The following is a 22,455-nucleotide window of genomic DNA, read 5'->3' on the forward strand; positions in this document are numbered from 1 at the left end:
AGGCCAGGCTGCCGAGGCCGGGCTGCGGGGCTGCCGGCGGGGCTCAACCGGAAGATGTCGAGGTGGGGTTTTCTCCCATCCGTGTTTATTTAACCGTCGGGGGTCCGAGGCCCCCTGTTCTCAAGCCGGCCAGGCCTTCTGTGGCCGCTTGATTTCCCAGAAGCCTCTGGTGCCTCTCTGCTCAAGCTGATGTGTGTGTGACCATTCTTTATTTCGTGTGTGTGTATGTGTGTGTGCGCGCGCGCGTGCGTGCGTGTGTGTGTGTATGTGTGTGTGTGTGTGTGTGTGCTGGTGGGGAGGGGTGGCGGGCTTGAACTCCATGCCTCTCGCCTTCCCATGGCTTTTCCCCCTCAAGGCTGGTGCTGGCTGCTGGAACCACACCTCTTCGAGCTTTGCTTTACTTTAAGAGATGGCAGAGTATCTTGAAGTTGTGTTCTCATTAAGGTTCAGGCTGGGCGCCAGTGGCTCACACCTGTAATCTTAGCTACTCAGGAGGCTGAGATCTGAGAACTGTGGTTCTTAAGCCAGATCCAGCAAGAAAGTCTGTAAGACATCTCCAATTCCTCTCTCTCTCTCTCCCTCCTCTCTCTCTTTCTCTTTCTCTGTCTCTGTCTCTCTCTGTCTCTGTCTCTGTCTCTCTCTCTCTCTCTCTCTCTCTCACACACACAGCTGGAAGTGGAGCTTTTGGCCCAAGTGGTAGAGTGCTAGCCTTAAAAAAAAAACTAGGTTCTGGGCCGCAGCTATCAGAAAATATAAAAGGATGGCACCACTGTGTTAATAGACTGAATTTCACTTTGTGATTTAGGAAACTAAAAAGACTTTAAACTGTGTTGAACTTGTTAGGAATGACACCGGCACACATGTATAACACTTGTGCATTTCTGCTGGGAGCATACAAGTGATGTTTTTATGGCAATGACTTGTTTCCATCATAACTGGGTAATGTTCTTTCAACTACACTTTTCTTATCTTACACAATGAATCACATGTTCAAATTTCGAAAGAAAAAGTAGACTGGAGATTAGCAGAGTGGGGCAGTCCCACTCTGGAATCAGAACCTCCAGAAGAATCTTGCGGGGAGGATCCATTCTTGTAAGGTTCAAGGCCTTCCAGTTTTACCTGGAAGGGCACAAGTTGGCATTGCTGTGCCTTCCAGGGAAGGTTCCCAGGTGATTTGGGGGGCAGGGGAGGGCTAAAGGGAGCAGGCATTGCTCTGGTTTGAATGATGTTAGAAAGAGGAAGAGATTCTATGATTGTGTGTCTTCATCCATCTTGCGTAAAGGAAAGAAGGTCACAATGAAGCCACAGCTGTGGGTGGTCAAGAATCGGCAGTGGGTAACTGCCGACTGGAGGGAGGTGGCTGTTGGTCATTTTTGTGGTTTGGATAATGTCTGTGTTTGGTCTGTGGCCAGACGTGAGAGGGAGTGTTCTTGTTTCATGTTGATGGCCAGCGTTAGTTTGTATTCAGCAGAAGAATGGCAGGCCTGCTCCTGATTGCTTCTAACCAAGGCTGGGATGATAGACTGGCTCCTGCTTCTCTTCTTCCCTGATCTCAGCCACATTCCTAATGTCTTCGAAGGTCACATCTGTAACATGTGGACAATGTGTGCCTCCCAGAGCTGGAAAGATTATGTGAGGAAACCTGTACAAAATGTGCACTCAGCCCAGCGCCTGACACACAGCAGGGGAGGGTGGTCCCTGATCTTTGTCAGGTGTGTTTGATGTTGAGGTTGAGGCAAGAGGATCTTGAGCGATAAAGCCCAATCCTGTCTCAAAAAAAAGAAAAAAAAAGCAAGACTGTCTCAAAAAAGGGGGGCAGTAAAGAAGGAGCAGGAAGAAGAGTTTCTGCCTATCAAGTTTGAGCCCTGAGTTCAAACCCTGGCACTGCCAAAAAGGGTGGGGGGGGGCTTATTCTCTCTGGGAATATATAGCTCCAGGGTCAGGAAGCTACTTTATAGTAATATAAGAAAAGGTACTGTAGGGTTAGGTAAGGCAAGTGTTTTTTGATACTGAAGAAAAGATTCATGTTGAAGAAACTGAACTGAGCAGCTAAAATGCAAGACTCATCCGGGTTTAATTTTTATTTTTTGGTGCTTGACCTGGGGCTTGAACTTATGCTCTGGGTGCTGTCCCTGAGCTTCTTTTGCTCAAGGCAAGCACTTGGCCACTTGACCCACAGCTCTTCTTTCAGCTGTTTTGGTGGTTAACTGGAAGTAAGAGTCTCCTGGACTTTCCTACCAGGGCTGGCTTTGAACCATGATCCTCTCAGATCTCAGCCTCCTGAGTAGCTGAGGTAACAAAGAGTGAGCCACTGACACCTGGCAGGTTTAATTTTTTTTAAATTTGCTTTTTTTGTGTAATGGTTTTCCTTATTCTGTTTGTGAATGTGGAAGGTGTGTGTATGTATGAATTTATCTGGCTATGTTCAATTTGTGAATTATAGATCTTTATAACTCTTTTATTGTGAAAATACTGTACAGAGGGGTTACATTTACATGGGCAAGATAATGAGTATAGATCTTTATAACTCTTATCCATGTTTCTACTGGAGTTTTTTTTTTTTTTTCCATTGTGGGGCTTGAACTCTGGGGTTGGGTGCTGTCCCTCAGCTCTTCAGCTCAAGGCTAGCACTCTACCACTTAAGCCACAGTGCCACTTCCAATTTTTTCTGCTTATGTGGTGCTGAGGAATTGAACCCAGGGCCTCATATATGGGAGGCAAGCACTCTACCACTGAGCCACCTTCCCAGCCCTCTACTGGAGTATTTTAAGTTTGGCTTTTGCAATTTTTTAAAAAAATAAGCATTTTAGTTTGGGTCATAAGTGTTACAGGTACTTTCACCATTTATTTGCCTCTAGACTGACAAGGTTCAAAAGAGTTGCTTGTGCTTTGGTCTGGATCCTTAATAATTACAATAAACAAAGCTGTCTTGTCTTCCTGGATAGGAACAAATAAAACTTTTTTGTTATTAGTCACTGAGATTTGGGGGTTGTTGTTTCTGGAATATAATCTAGCCTATCCTGACTGGTAGATTCTCTTTCCATATTTCAGTTAGAATTCTTTATCCTTACCTACATTCATTAGCGTTTACTAGAAAGCAGATACTCTTTCATGTGAACTGTTGGGACTAAGGAGTATGATAGCTCTAGAAAAAAGATACAAAATAATGGAACTTTGCATTTGTCTTTAGGGTAATCTTATTTTTCTTTCTTTCTAGATAGTTTGGGGTCTTCAAAATGTTTGCCAAAGCAACAAGGAATTTTCTTAAAGAAGTTGATGATGACGGTAACCTGATTTCAGTATCAAACTTGAATGATTCTGATAAATTACAACTTCTGAGTCTGGTGACTAAAAAGAGGAGATACTGGTGCTGGCAGAGACCCAAGTACCAGTTTCTATCTGTCACCCTGGGAGACGTACTCACAGAAGACCAATCACTGAGTCCAGGTATGTCTCTTTGTATGTATTCTGTTATCAGCCCCAGAATAGAAGGTGGTTTTTCTAGATATGTGTTGTCTAGAATTGAGGGGGATCTCTCTCTTTTTTTTCTTTCTGTGATTTCTTAAGAATATCCTTTCCCACGATGCAAGAATTCTGCAGTCCTGACATTGCACAGTCGTAGCTTAATGAATTAATAGAGTTTTTCAGTGTTGTTATAAACATAATCAGTCGTACTCACTGTAGATGGGGAGAAGGTTGGGTGCCATACCCAAAATTTGGTTTAATGTTGGGGCTGAGTATGTGTCATAGTGATCAGGAGGGTGTAAGGAGACTCGGCTGTGTTGGTGAGGACACTGGCAGTCAGTGTGGCTAGAAAATCCTTGACTACGGTCAGGATCGGGGGCCAGAGCTCATCCTGGATTCTGTGTCCTGCTAGTGCCAGAGTGGCAATGAGAAATGTCACTGCTTTGTCTGCTGAGCAGATACAAGATGGTCATTTTTGGTTCCCTTTTGCCACTCAGAACAACACTGGCATGTGTTGCCCAAGGGATAGAGAAGGAATAGAGGTTGGTTGTTGGCATTCCATTGATGATAATTGCCTGTTGGTTCCTTCATGACATCTCTTCCATCAGCAGCAATTGATGGCTTGATGCCAAAGTGTATGCAAATGACATCTTTTGTGGAAGTGTGTCTAGGTGGCATTTGAGTGTACACAGTCTTTTTTAATTTTGTTCTGGTGCTTTTAACTCACAGCCTGGGCTCTGTCCCTTAGGTTTTTTTTGCTCAAGGATGATGCTCTATCAATTGACCCACAGTTCCACTGCTGGCCTTTTGCTGGTTAAGTGGGGATATAGTTTCATAGACCTTACTGCCCAGGTTGGTTTGGCTTGGAAAACCATCATCCCAGATCTCAGCCTCCTGAGTAGCTAGGATTACAGGAGTGAGCCACTGACACTTGGCTAATATGAAGACTTGATTGTCTCTTTATGCTGCAAGACAAGTTTTGGAAATCATTCTAAAACAGCAATGGCAGGCCTGAGACCAGAATTGTACCTGAGAATGTCTGTGATTGCAGTAGCCTTTGGGAGAAGCTGGATCTGCTCTGTTTATCAGAAAGGATGCTGGTTTGACACAAACCCACCTGTCTTTCAGACTGTGAATTTCACTCTTTTGTATAATATCAGCTGGTAACCAGAATCCATCAGGTAGTTACCATTAATTATCTCAGAATGACACACGAAAATCTCAGTTCATGGAGATGTTATCCAAGGTCTGCCAGGACTGAGGAAGTGGCTCAGACGTAGACCGCTTGCATTTATAAAACCTGGGCTCAATCCCTAGTGGAAAGAAACGAAAACAAATAAAAAGAATAGTAAAAACTGGAGTCCTAAGGTTGGCAGTTCAAATATGAGGTCATCTGATATTCATCTTGAGGATTCAGACACAAAGGGCAGAGCCTGCAGGCAATCTGATAGCAATCACCTGGATGTGGCCCTGGAGGTCAGTTGGAGGGCCGTGCAGGGTAGACAGTTTGCAGCAGACTTGAGTCAAGCTGGGATGTTAGGTGTTATTCCTTAGTGTGGTGGAGCCAGGAAGAAGGGGAGGGGGTGAAGGTTGTATGTTCTCCGGTGATGACTGAGGGGTTAGGGCATGTCTGCTGACTTTATCAGGAAGGCAGATAAGGAATTACTTAATAAGGATTGAATGATTGACTAGCATTCAGATAGAAGAATGTAAATAGGAGAGGGGAATTACTTGAGTGGAGCTTGGCCCACGGGATGGATCTCTAAGACTGGTGGGCAAAATGACCAACGACAGCCAGGAAGCTGAACCGTTAAGACCTCTGTCTGGGGGATGTTTTGCTAAACTGTACAAATGCTTTTAATGCTGTCTTCTCTATTTATTTGAATTGTAAAACAATAAACCAAAAAGCACCCAGAGTTCCCTGATGAGTTAGAGCAATCAGAATCCATCTGCTCTCTAAAAAAATACTTTCTTATTGTAAAGGTCATGTACAGAGCCGTTAAAATCACATAAGTCAGGTAAAGAGTATATTTCTTTTTGGATAATGTTACCTCTTCTCTCACTCTTCCCCAGTTTTTCCCTCCTCTCCCTTCCCTACCTACAAGGTAGAGAATTCATTTTCACCATAGTGTCCAGTGAGTACCACTGCTACCTTTGTTCACGCTGTCTCTTCATTTCTGTGACCCCCACCCATCCTCCCAAAGACAGATAAATGAACAAACAAGACAAAAAGAAAAAAAATAAACTATTGTTTTCATTTCCCGGAATTCACTTGGGTAAATATTGTTTTATATGATTAGAGGCACATAGGCATTGTGCCTTTGTCTGTCTTTCCTTCTTCCTTTTTTTTGGGGGGGGGTCGGGTCATGGGGCCTGAACTCTGGGCCTGGGCGCTGTCCCTCAGCTCTTCAGCTCAAGGCTAGCACTCTACCACTTGAGCCACAGCACCACTTCCGGCTTTTTCTGCTTACGTGGTGCTGAGAAATCGAACCCAGGGCCTCATGCCTGGAAGGCAAGCGCTCTTCCACTGAGCCACTTTCCCAGCCCCATTTAGGAGAATCTTATCAGATGAGCAGAAAAGCTCAAAAGCTATGTACATATGACCATATGAGATGATGCTAAGTGAAATGAACTCCAAGATATAGACACAAGAGGTTTCATTGTTGTTCTTTTTCATGTATTGTGTGATTTTTTTTGTTTCTTTTGTATATTCTTCCCCCTATGTTATATCTCCTGATGTCACTGTATTTGATTTTGGTACTCTGCATCTTGTATATACATTTATTTAATTTGGGGAGGGGAAGGGGAATAACAAAATGCTGAAATAGGACACAGGACGACCCATTGCAACAATGATACTCACAAGACACCATGTTGGAAATGATCTTTACAACTTTGGGGGTGGAGGGAGGGAAGGGATAGTGGGATAAAAAGGAGGGGGTAACAATGTCTAACCAGAAATGTACTCATTACCTTACTTATGTAACTGTAACCCCTTTGTACAGCATCTTTACAATAAAATAAAATTTAAAAAATGATATAGTTTTAAGATACAATGTTAAGAAATGAACAAAAAGGAACATAGAGCCAGATAAGTTATATTGTAAGCAAAGTTGATAAATAATAAAAAGCTAACCACTTCCTTAAAAAATAAAAAATAGGCCTGGGAAAGTGGCTTAGTGGTAGAGTGCTTGCCTTGCATGCATGAGGCCCTGGGTTCGATTCCCCAGCACCACATAAGCAGAAAAAGTTGGAAGTGGCTCAAGTGGTAGAGCGCTAGCTTTGAGCTGAAGAGCTGAGGGACGGCACCCAGGCCCAGAGTTCAGGCCCCATGACCGACAAAAAAAAATAATAATAAATCATCATTTATGAAATAACAATAGAGATACTAGCCATAGTGAAGAAAGGTTACATCTTGATTTTATTTTTATTCTTATTTTTGAGAAGGTATCATAGAGTGGCTTGGAATTCGCCTCCTGCCTTAGCCTCCCCAGTGCTAGGATTACAGGTTTATGCTACCATGCCCTCCTCTCTCACACATTCTTTCTCTGTCTAATATCTCCCCTGTCGCCAGTGCTAGGGATAGAACTTAGGGCTACATGGTCACTGACCTATACCCCTAGCCCTTGCATTTTTTGAATATTAATATCAGCAGCAGGAAACCTACTCTAGCAGAACTCCCTCGAGCTCTTTATACTTTCCTAGTAAGGAAGACAGCAAGGGACGGGCTTTAGGGGAAGGGTTGTTTTTCAATATTGACCCCTTGGAAAAACAACATATTCGTTCAGCTTTCAGTAAATATTATGTATTCTAGGATAGTTTGTTAATATTTATACCTTACGTCGATTTATCCACTCACTCATTGGTTTTGTTAAATGCCTACTGTGTGCCCTTCTCCATGCTGAGGATGCTGTGGTAAGCAGAATGCCATGACTTGTCCCCTACATTCTAGTAGGAAGCATGGAAAACACGTAGCTAGAGCCCGGTAGCAGTGGCTCACAGCTGTGATCCTAGCTACCTAGGAGACTGAGATCCAAGGATTGTGGTTTGAAGCCAGTCTGGGCAGGAAAGTTGGTGAGACTCATCTCTAGTTAACTACCAAAAAGCTGGAAGTGAAGGTGTGGCTCAAGTGGAGAGTATGAATCTTGAGTGAAAAATCCTGAGTTCAAGCCCCAGTACTGCTAAGTACACACACATGCATAGCATATATATGTGTATATATACATACATGTGTGTGTATATATCCTATCTCTCCTACATCTACTTATATTGTATATATGTGTGTATAGATATAGATATAGATAGATATAGATGTAGAAGGGATAGAATGTGCTAAGATCAGGGCTGTGTTTTTATGTGGTATGGCTAGAGACAGCAGCAGGTGGAGAAGCTGGTTCCAGAACAAGCCCTGGGGGGAGAGGAGAGGACAGGCAACGATGCTGTGGGCAGTGGCCAGGGTCCCTAGAGCCATGGTGCTTAAGGAAGGGTAGTGGAACTAGAGTGAGCCAAGTCCCTCAGGACCTCAGAGGCCATTGAAAAGACTCTAACTTTTGCCCAGGGTGAGCTGGGAGCCCCTGGAGGATTCTGAGCAGGAAAGTGACAGGATCATTCAGGCAGCTGGGCTGAAAAGAGACTAGATGGGCAGAAGGCAGGAATCTGACCGAGAAGTTTTGCACTCATCCAATGGAGATGATATTTCAGTTTATACAGTGCCGTATGTGCATTCTCATGAAATTTCATCACCTTTTTTTTTTTTTTGCAAGATACAAATTTCAATGCAGAATGAAAAGTCACTTGTATTGAAGTATGGGTAGCTGATTTCTTTTTCCAATGTTCTTTGGATTGTATGAAACTTAAAATAGATACTCCTTAAGCAGAATTTTAGAACACACATATGTGTGGATGGATTGTATGTGTAGAGACTGGGCAGTTTTGGTCTTCACAACTGAGTCCGGCTCCTGAAAGAGCCTCTGCGGAGTAGGGTTGAAAGCCTCTGGCCGTGTATTTGGCTTCTGCTTCCTGGTTCTGGATAGGAACTGTCTGATGGTCAGAGAACTTGAAGGCAGGTAGCAGAGGTAGAAGGCAGTCAGCTGTATATATGTCTGGTGTTTAGTTCTTTCCTTTAATGCTTGTGGGATACTAGACAGGTGTTTGTTTATCTGAAATTTAAATGTCACTGGTTGCTCTGAGTTTTCTTTTGATAAATCTTGACATGCTTTGGATTGAGGAAGGGGATCCCAGAAAGCTTGGGGGAGGCCAGGGCTTCTTATTTGCTTCTGCAGTCTTTATGTGGTCTCTTTTTAGCTATATATTGCAGTCTTGTCATTTTTATTTCCAGAAGCTCACAGTTGGGCAATGGCTCTGTAATCACATGTTTCAAAACACTCTTCGTGATTCAGGTGTAGAAATTATGGCCAACAGGAAATACGCATGTGCACCCATGTGTCTCTGTGTGTGTGCATGCACATGTGAATGTGTCTGAGTACAGTGGGAAAAAGCAATCTGGAGACAAGAAGCTATTTATAATGATGAGGTAGGAAAGGAGCATTATGGATCACCTACTGTGTGCCGGGCCATTATAATCTTCATGTCATTTCCTCTGGGTACCTGTCCCCTATTACACATGAAGGAATTGAGGTGCAGGAAGGGGAAATAACTTGTTCCCAGGCATAGGGCTCAATTTGGGTATGGGAGATGGGATTCGACCCAGGATTTTCTGGCTTTCAAGCTTCCTGTTCTTTCCTTTAAATCATATTCTGTGAAGGTAAACGTACTGAAAATGGTAGCACAGACCGCAAAGGCAGAGGCGTGAATTGGAGCTCCCCCTTTTTCCTGGTATGGGGACACCTGCTCAGGGAAGAGTGATGAAATATGCCGCATCCTAGCAGCGCATGGGAATCGCTGGGCCTGCTCACCCGGATGTGCCCAGATAAAGGGAGGAGCTCACCTAGGAAGAGGCATCAGCAATCCTAGTTATTACAGAGGTGATGGGGCTGGGTGGCCTGGGGGATGGGGATCAGTGATGCTAGGAACAGGATACTGAATTAGTGAAATTAAAAAAAATACATACGGTGCCTTCAAACCTAAGAGGCATCTGTCACAGAATCATTTCTTTCTTGTTAGGTTAATGAGAGTTCAAGGTGAGCTACAGGAAAAGGTAGGAAGGTTCTACTCTTCCGTTTTCAGGATGGATATCAATAAAGCTATCATTCTTGCTAGCGTTCATGCTAGAGCAATAAATTGTTATCTATATGTCCTGTGCTTATCTTTGGACTCTTATAACATCATCTGGATTGATAAGGGGCTGTTGATAGATGTGTCTTTTGGGAGTGGCCATCAATGTGCTTAAGTACTGTATGTTCTCCAAGGCTTATTTGCAAACCAGGCAATTTTATTTTAGGTCATATAGATAAGTTGTCATCTGTGTACAAGTTATTTAAGCCCTCATAAATTAGAGTAGGAAGGCTGGTGGTGTACAACTCAGTCATGGAGTGCTTGTCTAGCAATGCAGGAGGCCCTGGATTTGATCTCCAACATTGTAAAGAAGAAGAAGGAAAAAGATCAGAGTATTAAATGTATTTCCTGTGTCATGTAAACTTAGTTTCTTGTGAATTCTCAAAAATAAACTTGAAAAAAAATACATGTATATATAAAATATTTCTCTTGAATTATTGAGCATGAAAGCATTCCAGGAGAATTAGATTTCTGGAGACATGAAGCTGATTCCTTTTAATGAGTTCACTAGGTTTATCTTAAATGTGTCTGATTCAGACAGATCATTCATCCTAAGATCTATTACATTTCTTTCTTTAAATGAAGAACAACCAATACTGAGAATGGCCTCAGATTCTGTTTTTGTCTTCACATCCAACTTGATTCTGCCAGTAAATTCCAGCTTTCTTGTCTTGTCCTCCACCATCAGTTTTCATTTATCACTGCCTTGAGTAAAACAGCCATTCCTGGCCTCGTGTCTGACCCCGCTTTATTGCCTTTCATCTCCAAGGGTCTGGGGCAACTTTATTTCTGGTAAATAACTTAGGTGGGCTAGGTAAGTCATACCAGGCTTTGGCCTTACTTTCCCCTGTTGTAGGTAAGATATTTGGATTGCATGGTCTTTGACAGGTTCCAGCTTTCTAAGTGTCTGGGAGGGAGCCCTGGCATACAAATGCCAGCTGTTTCCCTTGTTTTCCATCTGTGGTACCATCTTGGTTTTACAGGCTACTTGGGGATCTATGATGTTGTTATCATAAATATACACTAGATTTCTGTTATTTGCCATATTGAAAAGCACAGTTTACTGAGGCAGATTACATTTATGCAGTGTATACGTGTTTGTTCGAAGTTTGGTTCTTCATAAAGATTTCAAAATTATATGAAATGGATGTGTTATGAAAGCAAAGATGTAGCAATAAACCTTCACAAATATTTGAAATACTTTCAGACTCAATGTCATTTACTTTATACACATTTTTAAAAACGTGTTCTGAGCCTGGTGCCAGTGACTTATGCCTGTAATCCTAGCTACCCAGGAGGCTGAGATCTGAGGATCGCAGATCAAAGCCAGGCCGTGGCAGGAAAGTCCATGAGACTCTTATCTCCAATTAACCACCAGAAAACCGGAAGTGGCACTGTGGCTTATGTGGTAGAGCACTCGCCTTGAGCTGAAGAGCTGAGGGACAGTGCCCAGGCCCAGAGTTCAAGCCCCATGACTAACAACAACAACAAAAAATGCTCTCTGTGGTGTGTGTGTGTGTGTGTGTGTGTGTGTGTGTGTGCAAATGCACACACATGCTCATACCCATCCTGGAGCTGGAACTAAGAGCCTGTATACTATTCCAGAGCTTCTTTTGTTCAGGGCTAGTGCTCTACCACTTGAGCCACAGCTCTACTTCCAACTCTTTGGTAGTTTATTGAAGATCAGAGTCTCACAGATGTTCCTGCTCATGCTGGCTTTGAACCACTATTCTCTGATCTCAGCCTCCTGAGTAAGCTAGGATTACAGGCGTGAGCCACCAGCACCCAGTAAAAATGTTGTTCTTTATTATAACCTTCGTAAAGTGATATAGTAGCACTTGCGAGTACTATTTCAATGTTAATAACTTATTTAGAAGTTTTAAAAGGGGAATGTGAGGACTCATGTTTGTTCTGGAAAAAAACACACAGCAAAGCTTCAACTACTCTTTTTAAATATTTGTTTTTTGGCAGCCATGGGGTTTGGATTCAAGGCTTGCTACTCAGGCACTCTGCCTCCTGAGTCATTCCTCCACTCATTTTTTTTTCTGTGGTTATTTTTGAGATAGAGCTTTTTGCCTAGGCCAGCCCAGACTCTGATCCTCTGATTTATACTTGCTACATACAATAACTGTGATGACAGGCGTGCGTATATACCACATCCTGATTTTGTTGTTGTTGTTGAGATGGAGTTTCATGAACCTTTTTGCTTGTCATCCTTCTGATGTGAGCCTCCCATTTCATTGGGGTGCTAGACACAGACTATTATACCTAACTATTGGCTGAGATGCAGTTGTACAAACTTTTTGCTGAGGCTGGCCTTAGAGTGTAATTCTCAGTCTCTACCTCCTGTAAATTGATCTTATCTTCATTTGTCTGTGGCCAGTAGAGGATTTGAAAATCATCCCACTTGTCTTTGTGCTTTAGTCTAGGCTAATTACTGTGTTTGGTAGTTCGTGTCCCTTTCTTCTCTTTGATTTCTTTCTCATTCAGGGAAAGCCTGCGAATATCAAGAATAATCCAGGTGAGGCCCCCTGAAGTAGGGGGGGGGGTGAGGCTGGTAGTGTCCCTTGATGTTCTTCTGTTGGTGTTGGTGGTGCAGATAGTTTTAGATTGATTTCAGGGTGGTAAACCTCAGCTTCTCTCTTTCTCTCTTCCTTTCTCCTTTCCTTTCTCCCTTTCTCCCTCCCTCCCTCCCTTCTTCCTTACCCCCTCTGGTTCTCTTGGGAGATAAGGTCTTACTTTATAACAAAGCCTATACTGGTCTTGAACTCTTGATCCTTTTGCCCCCACTTCCCAAGTGATAATATTATGTGCCCAGTTCAGGTTCTTTTCAAATTATATTAAAAAACACACAATTATAGAAACATAGAAACTTAAAAAGAACAATATAATTAACACTAACATATTACCTTTCACCCAGTTTGACAAAAGATCTTTATCATCTCCTGCCTTCATGGCTCAGAATTTGGTCAGCAAAATGTGCTTCGTGTTTCTATGGGGATTACACTAGAGAATCTAAACTGGGCCAGTGAATGGCAAGTTCTCATGCTTGTAGCTATGACTAGTGTGACTTCTGGCAGAAGAACAGAGCCTAGTTACCAAGCCTGGGGAAGTTCAGCTCTCCTGATGCAAGAGGCATGATTAGCATGCACAGGCCAGCAGGAGGCGCAGAGCTTAGCCATGAGGCCATGAGGTGGCCTCTTGTTCCTGTTTCCCAGCCTTACAAGGGACAAAGGCAGGGTCGTCTCTGTTTTGAACTGCAGTATGGAATGGCTGATGATCCCCAGTGAAAGTTGGAGGAGCTCTGGTCCTGATTTATAGCAGCTACCTGTGTTCTTTCCCAAGATGAGGGCAGATCCAGCCATAAAGCTGTGCCCTAGAACAGCCAAGAGGGCACACACAGGCTGTCCTTGGTGTATGTGTTACACACACACACATACACAGTTGTGCTTTGCACTGTCACTTGGCTTTTTCTCTCAAGGCTGGTACTCTACCACCTGAGCCACATCTCTCATTCCAATTTTTTTTTGCTGGTATATTGGATACAAGAGTCTCACAAACCTCATAATGCCTGGACTGACATGGAACCCTGATCCACAGATCTCAGCTTATTGAGATGCTGATCATATGATGATTACAGGTATGAGCCATCAGCATGCAGGTGCATTGCACAAGATTCTTAAGATTCAAGAAGCCCTTAAAGAGAATCAGTAAGACTTTCTTTGATGGGCCTTATGAAGAACTCAGTTCTGAGGCTTTCATGGCCTGAGCAAATTTACTTTATTTATTTATTTTTAATAAGTTTTTTTTATTGTGAAAATACCATACAGAGGGGTTACAATCACATGAGCAAAGTAATGAGTACATTCAAGCATTGTTGCCTTCTCCTTTGTTTTTCCCCTACCATCACTTCCCTCCCATCTCCACTACATCCCCCCACCCCCTCAAATTATACCAACATCAAATACAGTGAAAACAGGGGTTATACTGTCAATTGGAGTGAGAGTCTTCTTTTTTGTTGTTGCTAGTCATGGGGCTTGAACTCTGGGCCTGAGCGCTGTCCCTCAGCACTTCAGCTCAAGGCTAGTGCTCTACCATATAAGCCACAGTGCCACTTCCGGTTTTCTGGTGGTTAATTGGAGATAAGAGTCTCACAGACTTTCCTGCCCAGGCTGGATTTGAATCACGATCCTCAGATCTCAGCCTTCTGAGTAGCTAGGATTATAGGCATGAGCCACTGGTGCCCAGCACAAATCTATTTTTTAAAATTTTATGTGCATGTGTGATGTGTGTGTATTAATTTGTGGTGTTGGGGATTGAACCCACACATTTCTGAGTGCTAGGCAAGCACTCTACCACTTGGCCAACCTCCACCCAATCTCCACCCAATCTGTTCTTTCCAATTCTTTCAGGCTGCAGCATTTCATGTGTGGACACGAATCAATTTATTGCCCTGTTTTTCCTAACTTATTTTGTCTCCTCTTGCTCTTAGCTGTTGGGACTGCAAGCCCCAGAAACTTGACTGACCTCTGAGGTCAGCTGGAGGGCAGGGTATGCTGGGTAGGCTGGGCTGAGTCAGGAGTTGAAATCCAGGTGAGCGGTTGAATGTGCTTCTGGGTGTGTCACAGTGTGTGACATGGAGACTCCAACATCTCTGAACTTCGCTTCTTCATCTCTCACCCACCACAAGGAGCCATATCTAGAAGGCAAGAGATCAGACATGCATTCCTCCTCTTCTTCTTTCCTGTACCAAGTGTCATACTAGTTGCTTGATTTTAAGCTTTCTTTTTTGGTGCTGGTACTGGGCTGGAACTCAGGCTCTCAAGCTCTCCAATAGCTTTTTTCTTCAAAGCGGACACACTACCACTTGGCCACACCTCCGCTTCTGGCTTTTTGATGCTTAAATTAGAGAAAATAATCTCACAGACTTTTCTGCCTGAGTTGTCTTCATACCACAATCCTCAAATCCCAGCCTCTGGATTAGCTAGGTGTACATGTGTGAGCCACTGGTTCCTGAAGCTCTTACATATTTGTCCTACACTTTCCTATTACCTCCAGCCTCATGACCATTTCTTTCACCAACCTTTTGTTATTTGTTCCCTTCTGGCTCCTTCCATCTCATTCTCTACCAGGCAGCAGTGGAATCCCATCACTCCTGCTCATGACCACCTGTGCTGTCCCCCCCCCAGGACATGTACACAGGCCTCTTCCACAAAGCCTCCTTGCTTCCTCCAGGCAAGTTCCTTGCGCTTACTTACTTCAGATCCTGGGATCTATGGTCTCTAAGTCCTCTCTCTGCCTTGCCTGGCCGATTCTCAATTATGGGTCATGCCTCAGAATTGTAGGTCATTCCCTGATTCCCCCGTTGGGATGCCAATCATGCTGTGGACTCAAGAAGCCTGTTTTTGAGATGTGTTGGGGTATGTGTTGGTAGTAGGGCCTGAACTCAAGGCCTGGGCACTATTCCTGAGCTTTTCTTGCTCAAGGCTAGTAGTGCTCTATCATTTAAGCACAGCCCCACGTCTAGGTTTTTGAAGAGGAAAGTTTCATGGACTTTTCTGCTGTGATCCTCAGATCTCAAGTTTCTTGAGTAGGTAGGATTACAGGTGTGAGCCACCAGCACCCAGCTGGTGGAGTCTGTTTTAACTGCCTAGTCCTTCGTCTGTATTTCCTTCCTGGAACATACCTCTCTGGTCCACTGTGGGGTCTGGCACAGGGCCTGTAGTGTACTAAGCACTGTTTGGTTGAACGAATAATTGATTTACTCCATTTTTACATCCAAGAAGTCTGAAATGCAGAAATGAATTGACTAAATTCAGCATTTAAGGCCAGGCTCTCAAAACACATGACTTAAAAAAATTATTTTTTTTCAGTCCCAGCAGCTGCTAGGCACAGAGCTAGGAAAGAGAAAAAATTTCCAAGATCTGCTCTGTGAAGTCACCTCCCAGTGTCAGCTGCACTTGGGCTAATCATCTTTCAGGCTTGTTGCATCGCATCACCCGCTGGCGTTAATTAGTGACTGAAAGGCTGAGCACCATAATTGCTTAGTCACATTTTCCTTCCTTTCTCCCAGAGTTGTTTCATATGAGGAGGATAAAGTTGCTGGAGATGCGGGTGGATAGAGCAGTCAGTGTGGCAGTGGTGGCCGTGGACTTGTCACCTTGGTAGTCATATACAGTCAGCATTAGGCCCCGATTATTTATCACAGCTGAGCGAGGAGGGGGAGAGAGGGAGGGAGGACTTTTCTTACTATGGTAGTACCCTTTTTCTGTGCTGGTACTGGGACTTGAACTCAGAGCCTTGCACTGTTGTTTTTGTACTCAAAGTTGACAGCCTACCACTGAACAACACCTCCACTTCTGGTTCATTGGCGATAAGAGTCTACTTGGGCTGGCTTTGACTCATAACCCTCAGATCGCAGCTCCTGAGTACCTAGGAATATAGGCAATATGAGCCACCAGGTAATCCCTGGTAGTCTACCAGGAGAAGCTTGAAAGTGAGGCTAGTACTTGATTTTATATGTGTGTATATGTGTGTGTGTGTATAGATACACATAAATGTTTATCTACATATATATGTACATTTTTTCTATCCATACCTATTGATAGATATCAACAAGAGCTAATAACAGAATGAAGTTATAACAGTTTATGTAATTGAAGTTATGTGAACATGGTCTCTGTCGGGATATCTTGTACTGTGCTCACCCTCCTTACAATGATGTATGATGATCGCTGTCTGTATGAGATGGAGTGAATGAACACTGTGGACTTAAACCTGATGTGGCTTTGCAGCTTGATACTTGACGGAGTACATTTGTCTTACTGGAGATCTTGGCAACCTCTCAGGTACTCCTCTTGTTTTTCTGATTGTCAGAAAAAGTTGTTGTTTTTTCCCAAAATTTGAAGCACTTTAAGGCTTGTTTTGCCTCTTTTTATTTTTAAACAATGTAGTGGGAAAAAGCAATGATCTAAGCATCAATCTATGTGAGCCCTGGTTTGGGCTCTGCCACTAATGTACCACAAGATTCAAGGTAGTCTGGGTGACTCTGTATCCATGAGCAGGGATAGGGGATTAGACCCAAGTGCTCAGGATGAGCTCCCTCCCATGCAGGCATTACAAGTCAATCTCAGACCTCTTGATTCTTATTACTTCCCAGCCTAGACTTAGTCTTAGAATCATTTCTTTGTGACTCAGCAGCACTGTCTGCTGGATTGATCAGAGGATCAATCCTGAGAGGAAACTTGTTCTCCATCTGATAACTAGATAATCCTGGGCTCCAGTGAATAGTACGTTCTTGGCAACAGATACGTGGAAGCTCCTCCTGTGTCATGATGGCTGTGGGTTTTGGAGCATCTGGTTAGAGCTCCATGGACAGCTCTGTCTCTGGGACATGCTATTATTACAGGTTGCACATGGGGGATTGTGACTGCTTTAGTCTTGCTCATCTAGATTCTGTAGCACAGAGGGCTCAGTTGTTCATGAGCTGGGGAAGTGAGCACCATTGGGGTTGTTCACAGAAACTGTGCCATCGCCATCTCTTGAGGAGTGGGGTTCCCAGGGAATGCATTTATGCTTTGGAAAAGAAGGCTGCTTCTTGCCTTTGAGATGTTGCCAGGGCTTTGCAGATCTTTGGGTTTCCCCTTGGCAAGTTTACATTTTGGCTTCTTCTTCTTCTTCTTTTTTTTTTTTTGTCCGTCTTGGGGCTTGAACTCTGGGCTTGGGCGCTGTCCCTGCACTCTTCAGCTCAAGGCGCCTGGCTGCCTTTTGGTTTTGAGAGCATTGGAAGTAGAGACCATGGAAAGAAAAACCTAAGCCTGGGAGAGGAGCAGCTTCATTTGGTGTCAGTGCTGAGGAGCTGGTGGAGGCCGTGCCCCAGCCTTCCTTTCTCCCTGGTGGCCCCTGGCCAGGGCACAGTCCAGCAGCCCCCTAGAGATGGAGATGAGGGTGGAATTCTTAGTACAGCCAGAAGGTGTCAGGGGCTGCTGAATGATCAACCTGAGGCTAGCTGTGTGACTTTAGCTACTGTCATTAATCTCTCTGAGCCTAACCCAAGGTCTCATAAAAATATAGCTGGCTCATCCGCTTGCCCCAGGACCCTGACTCATAGTAAGTGCTGCTTAGAGGGAGATCAGGGGGCCAGGGGCTAGCCCTCTTGAGCCATTCTGAGGATATCCCCCAAGTATCCATTGTCCTCAGAGGAGCATCCAGACTTCTCCTTGGGTTTCTTGGAGCCAGACAGGAGGTGAAAGGAAGGATTTCTTCCAGAGATTGTTTGAAGAAGTCAAATGATTTGTTTTCCTCTGTCCCCATGAGGTCTCTCCCAAGGAAAGATAATAATGACATCTGTCCAGCATGTGGCTTCCGAAAGGTGGCAGCACTGACCTGGGAAACAGAATCCTAGCCCCACGGCTGTCATCACAGGGGTGAAACAGATTGCAACTGGGAGGCAGCTTGGACTACGTAGCAAGGTCAAGGTCAAGGTCAAGGAGGGGCCCGCAGGAGTAGGGACTCTGTGATTTCTGCCTGTCATCCTGTCAACCTGTCCCTGGGTGAGCTTCTGCTTCCGGTTCAAAGTGATCTAGCAGGTCCTTTGCTGTGCCCAGCAAGCCTTGGGGACCATCCTGTCACCAGAGGTGCCTTTCCCAGGGCTAAGGGTTCTGGAGAGAGGTGAGGATTTGAAGTAAGGAGACTTGGTGTCTAGCTTCCTTTTCCTTTTCCAGCCACTTAGTATGGACTCAGAACAGCATCCAGTGTTTTAGTGGGTTCTGTCCTGGACATGTTGCCGTGCAGTGATTTTAGATCTGGCACAGTCACATGGGACTCCCGCTTGGCCCCTAGGCCGTTCCTCTGCTCAGGTTTTGGGTTTGTAATCAGCAGTGCTGCTGCTGCAGGGTGTGCGCCAGTGAGTCAGTAGCTTGACTGCTCCACCCATCGGTTCCCAGGGGTCTGCAGGAAGATGGAGCTTTGTATACGAACAGGAAGAACTTTAGAACTGGTTTCTAGCCAGGTGCTGGTGGCTCACACCTGACATCTTAGCTAATCAAGAAGCTGAAATCTGAGGAACATGGTTCAAAGCCAGCCTGGGCAGGAATGTCCTCAAACTCTTATCTCTAGTTAAGTACCAAAAAGCCAGAAGAAGAGCTGTGACTCAGGGGGTGGAGTGCCAGCCTTGAGTGAAAAAGCTAAAGGACAGAGCCTGAGTTCACAACATGGTATTTGTATGTCCTTTATAACATCTTAGGGTATATTGTAGTTAGTCAATACAAGTATATAGTGTGTAATAACCAACTCGGGGTAAGCATTACCATCTCTTTAAACATGAATCATTTTTATGTGTTAGGACTGTCATACTCTTCTAGTCATTTATTTTTATTTTTATTTTTTTTTAATGCTAGTCCTGGAGCTTGAATTCATTGACTGGGTGCTGTCGCTGAGCTTTACCACTAGAGCTACTGCTCTAGTTCTGGCTTTTTAGTAGTTAATTGGATATAAGAGTCTCATAGACTTTTCTGCTTGGGCGGGCTTTGATCCTCAAATTTTTGCCTCCTGAGTAGCCAAGATTACAGGCATGACCACTGATGCCTCGCTTAATAACAATAACTTATTATTTAGTAGTTATATTATTTGTTATTATATTATTATGTATTATTATTTGTGCTCGTACTTAGGCAGAACTCAGGTCTTAGGCACTGTCCCTTCTTTTTTTTGCTCAAGGCAGGCACTTTACCATTTGAGCTGTATTTCTTGCTTTTTGGTATTGATTGGAGACAAGGATCTCATAGACTTTTCTGCCCAGGCTGGCCTCAAACTTCAGTCCTCAGTTCTTTGTTTTTCTTTAATCTCTTGCATCTCACTGAATTTTCGTAGGATCATTATTTAAAATTTCTTTTAGATATTTAAAATATCTTCTTTAAACTGAGAACTATTTCTGGAGGTTTTTTTTTTTTGAGGGGGTCATGTTTTCTCATGTCATCATGTGGTTATCCACACATCTTGGATAATGTTTGCCTTTTTCCAGTTTTATGAAGTGTCTTTTGTAGGAAGGGACTTTCTATTTAGATGGGATTTAAGAATTCAGTTGAATACATGTTTTAGTTGGTCGTAGGGGGATTCCAAAACATGGTGCCCGTATACTTTCTTCATCTTTTTTTTTTTTTTGTCCGTCGTGAGGCTTGAACTCTGGGCCTGGGCGCTGTCCCTCAGCTCTTCAGCTCAAGGCGAGCACTCTACCACTTGAGCTACAGCGCCATTTCTGGTTTTCTGGTGGTTTATTGGAGATAGGAGTCTCACGGTCTTTCCTGCCCGGGCTGGCTTTGAACCGCGATCCTCAGATCTCAGCCTCCTGAGTAGCTAGGATTACAGGCGTGAGCCACCAGCGCCCGGCTACTTTCTTCATCTTTTATGTCGGTCGTGTCATTGAGTGTCCTGTAAACTAAAGTATTCATGGGGCAGTTCTGTGGCTTTCCAGTAGACACAGGCTTCTAAAGGTTTCTGTCTATAGGCTCCACAGAATCCAGCCCTCATGGCGTTGGTATATATAGTGGCAGCTGCCAAAGTTTGGGTGGTGTAGGTTGTGAATAGAGCTTTGCTCAGGTCCCTCATTACAAGTTCAATGTAATGCCAAAATAAGGACATGATCAGTCCTCCCGGGTCACAGAATGTACATTAGGCCACCCAGGAAACCTCAGGATGAGCATGGGAGATGCCTGTGCCAGCAGCCACAGTTCTGGAGCTGGGCTGGCGGTGGGGGTAAGGATGGACCTTCCCCTGGTGCCTCAAGAGGAGCTCAGCTGGTACTGAGTTTGTGGCCCTCGTGACTGTGGGCTTGATACGTTGGAACACACTGGTGACTTTTCTAGGTTCTCTGGGGGTGACTGCAGTTGGTTCTGGGAGTTGGAGTGCTTAGCTGTTTTCACAGAGGTGTGGCAGCTACACGATAGCTTCTCTGGGCCCCAGGAACAAGCACAAGTGGATCCAGGGCGTTAGACACAAGTACTGATTGGTGGAATTCTGTGGATTGTGGTGGAGATGGTCCCAAATTAGGAACAGTTGGGCTGGTGGAGCTGGTACCCGTGCCCCACTGCCTGTGGAGGAGACCTCCCTTAGGCCCCTAGGGTTAAGCAGAAGTGATGCTAGGGCTTGCACCTTTGATATCTGTAGCCATGTGGCTGCAGAAGATGGGTTAGAATGGCTTTAGATTGTGAAGGGCAAACTCTTTTGGACACTTGGCTTGCAGCATTGGTGGCTGTAATCCTGTCACTACAGAGCAGGCATGGAACTCTTCTCAGAATCCCCAAGGACAAGCTTGCTCCATGATGAGGCTTTTTGTTTTTCCACCAGCAAGTGCAGTCCTACCACCATAGTCCTGGAAGAGGAATTCTTGTTCTTGTTGGGCAGGTGCAGAAGTGGGTGGGAATTGGATCTGTCACCTCAAAATATGTTTTCTCCTTACATCATTTTAGCAGCTTTTCTTCCTTTCTTTCCCTTTTTTCTTTCTCTCTTTCTCTTTCTTCCTCTGCCTCCCTCCCTTTCTTTTCCTCTCTCCCTCCTTCCCTCCCTCTCTCTCTCTCTCTCTCTCTCTCTCTCTCTGTCTCCCTCCCTCCCTCCTTTCTTTCATTCTTTCATTCTTTTTCTTTCTTTGTGCTGGTACTGTGTCTTGAACTCAGGACCTCTTGTTCTTGCTTGGCTTTTTTTTGCTCAAAGCTGGCGCTTTACCACTTGACCTATATCCTCACTTTTGGCTTTTTGCTGGCTGATTTGAGAGTAGGAGTCTGAGGGATTTTTCTGCCTGGGCTGGCTTCAAACCACAATCTTCCAATTTCAGCCTCCTGAGTACCTAGGATTATTGGTGTGAACCATTGGTGCTTGGCTCACTTGTGTGTTTTTAACATGGAAATTGTGTAAGATTACTTCATTCCTACCTTTTCTCAGTTGTTTCTTCCTTATATTTGTTTTTATCCTTTCCTGCTTGGCAAAATTTGACTTCTGTGTAAGGATGCTTTTCTAGTCCTTGTGTAGTTTCAGCCCCGTGGAAACCGCTTTGGCAGTGAGTGTCCTCAGGGACAGCTGTGCCGGTCCCCTCCTCTCCCCTCCCCTGTGCGGGGCAGATGGTGCATTTCTTCTGCAAACCTGGGCTGCTTTTCCAAGTTGCTGACCTTTCTACTGTCCTCACACAACCTGGACTTCATCATCCTTTTGGATGGACGGCTGGAGCACTGGACTTGCTGAGATAGCTCTTTGGAAAGAGGGGAAGATGTGATCTTCCTGCAAATATGGGAAAGAACCAGAAAATGCCTTTTATGGCTTTTGCTTTTGTCAGAAGACATAAAGTTAGGAGCTGGTGCCTCCATAGTCCAGCCCCTGCTCACCCCACCCCGCAGCCATCTCTCTGCCTTTTATTCACTAGGTACGTGCCCAGTTATCTTTGACACTCATCACCTCCAAGGGAGACCTTTTCCATGCTCTGTGTAGAGTAGGGTAAAGGTATGTCTTGAGCTCATTTTCTCATCTTTCAGTCATCATGGAGATGAGGACACTGCTCACCTCCATACTCACAATCTCAGTGCTAGATCAGCACCCAGGGCACATGAACGGCTCAGGAAATGTTGTTAGAATAAACAGATAATATCCTATTTGCCCCCTCTTTGTCTCTTTGCTTTAATGAGTGTCTACATGTGTGCATTTGTGTGTGAAGGATGAATCAGGGAAGATAGAGGAAAAAGGACGAGGAGCCCAGATTGGCTTAGTGAATGA

The 22,455-nt window shown here is 44.3% G+C and overlaps 1 protein-coding gene across 1 annotated transcript in view; it reads left to right on the forward strand.

Moving 5' to 3' along the window:
* Positions 1 to 1,089: 1,089 nt before the first annotated feature.
* Positions 1,090 to 22,455, forward strand: part of Dfna5 (deafness, autosomal dominant 5) — a 44,198-nt gene continuing 22,832 nt past the window's right edge. Inside the window, exons 1-2 of the mRNA XM_013024394.1 lie at positions 1,090 to 1,169; positions 3,218 to 3,447. Of these exons, the coding sequence (XP_012879848.1) occupies positions 3,237 to 3,447 (211 nt within the window). The 5' untranslated portion in view covers positions 1,090 to 1,169; positions 3,218 to 3,236. The remainder of the gene's footprint in view (positions 1,170 to 3,217; positions 3,448 to 22,455) is intronic.

Source organism: Dipodomys ordii, unplaced genomic scaffold (assembly GCF_000151885.1).
Source record: "Dipodomys ordii isolate 6190 unplaced genomic scaffold, Dord_2.0 Scaffold76, whole genome shotgun sequence".
Classification (NCBI taxonomy): domain Eukaryota; kingdom Metazoa; phylum Chordata; class Mammalia; order Rodentia; family Heteromyidae; genus Dipodomys; species Dipodomys ordii.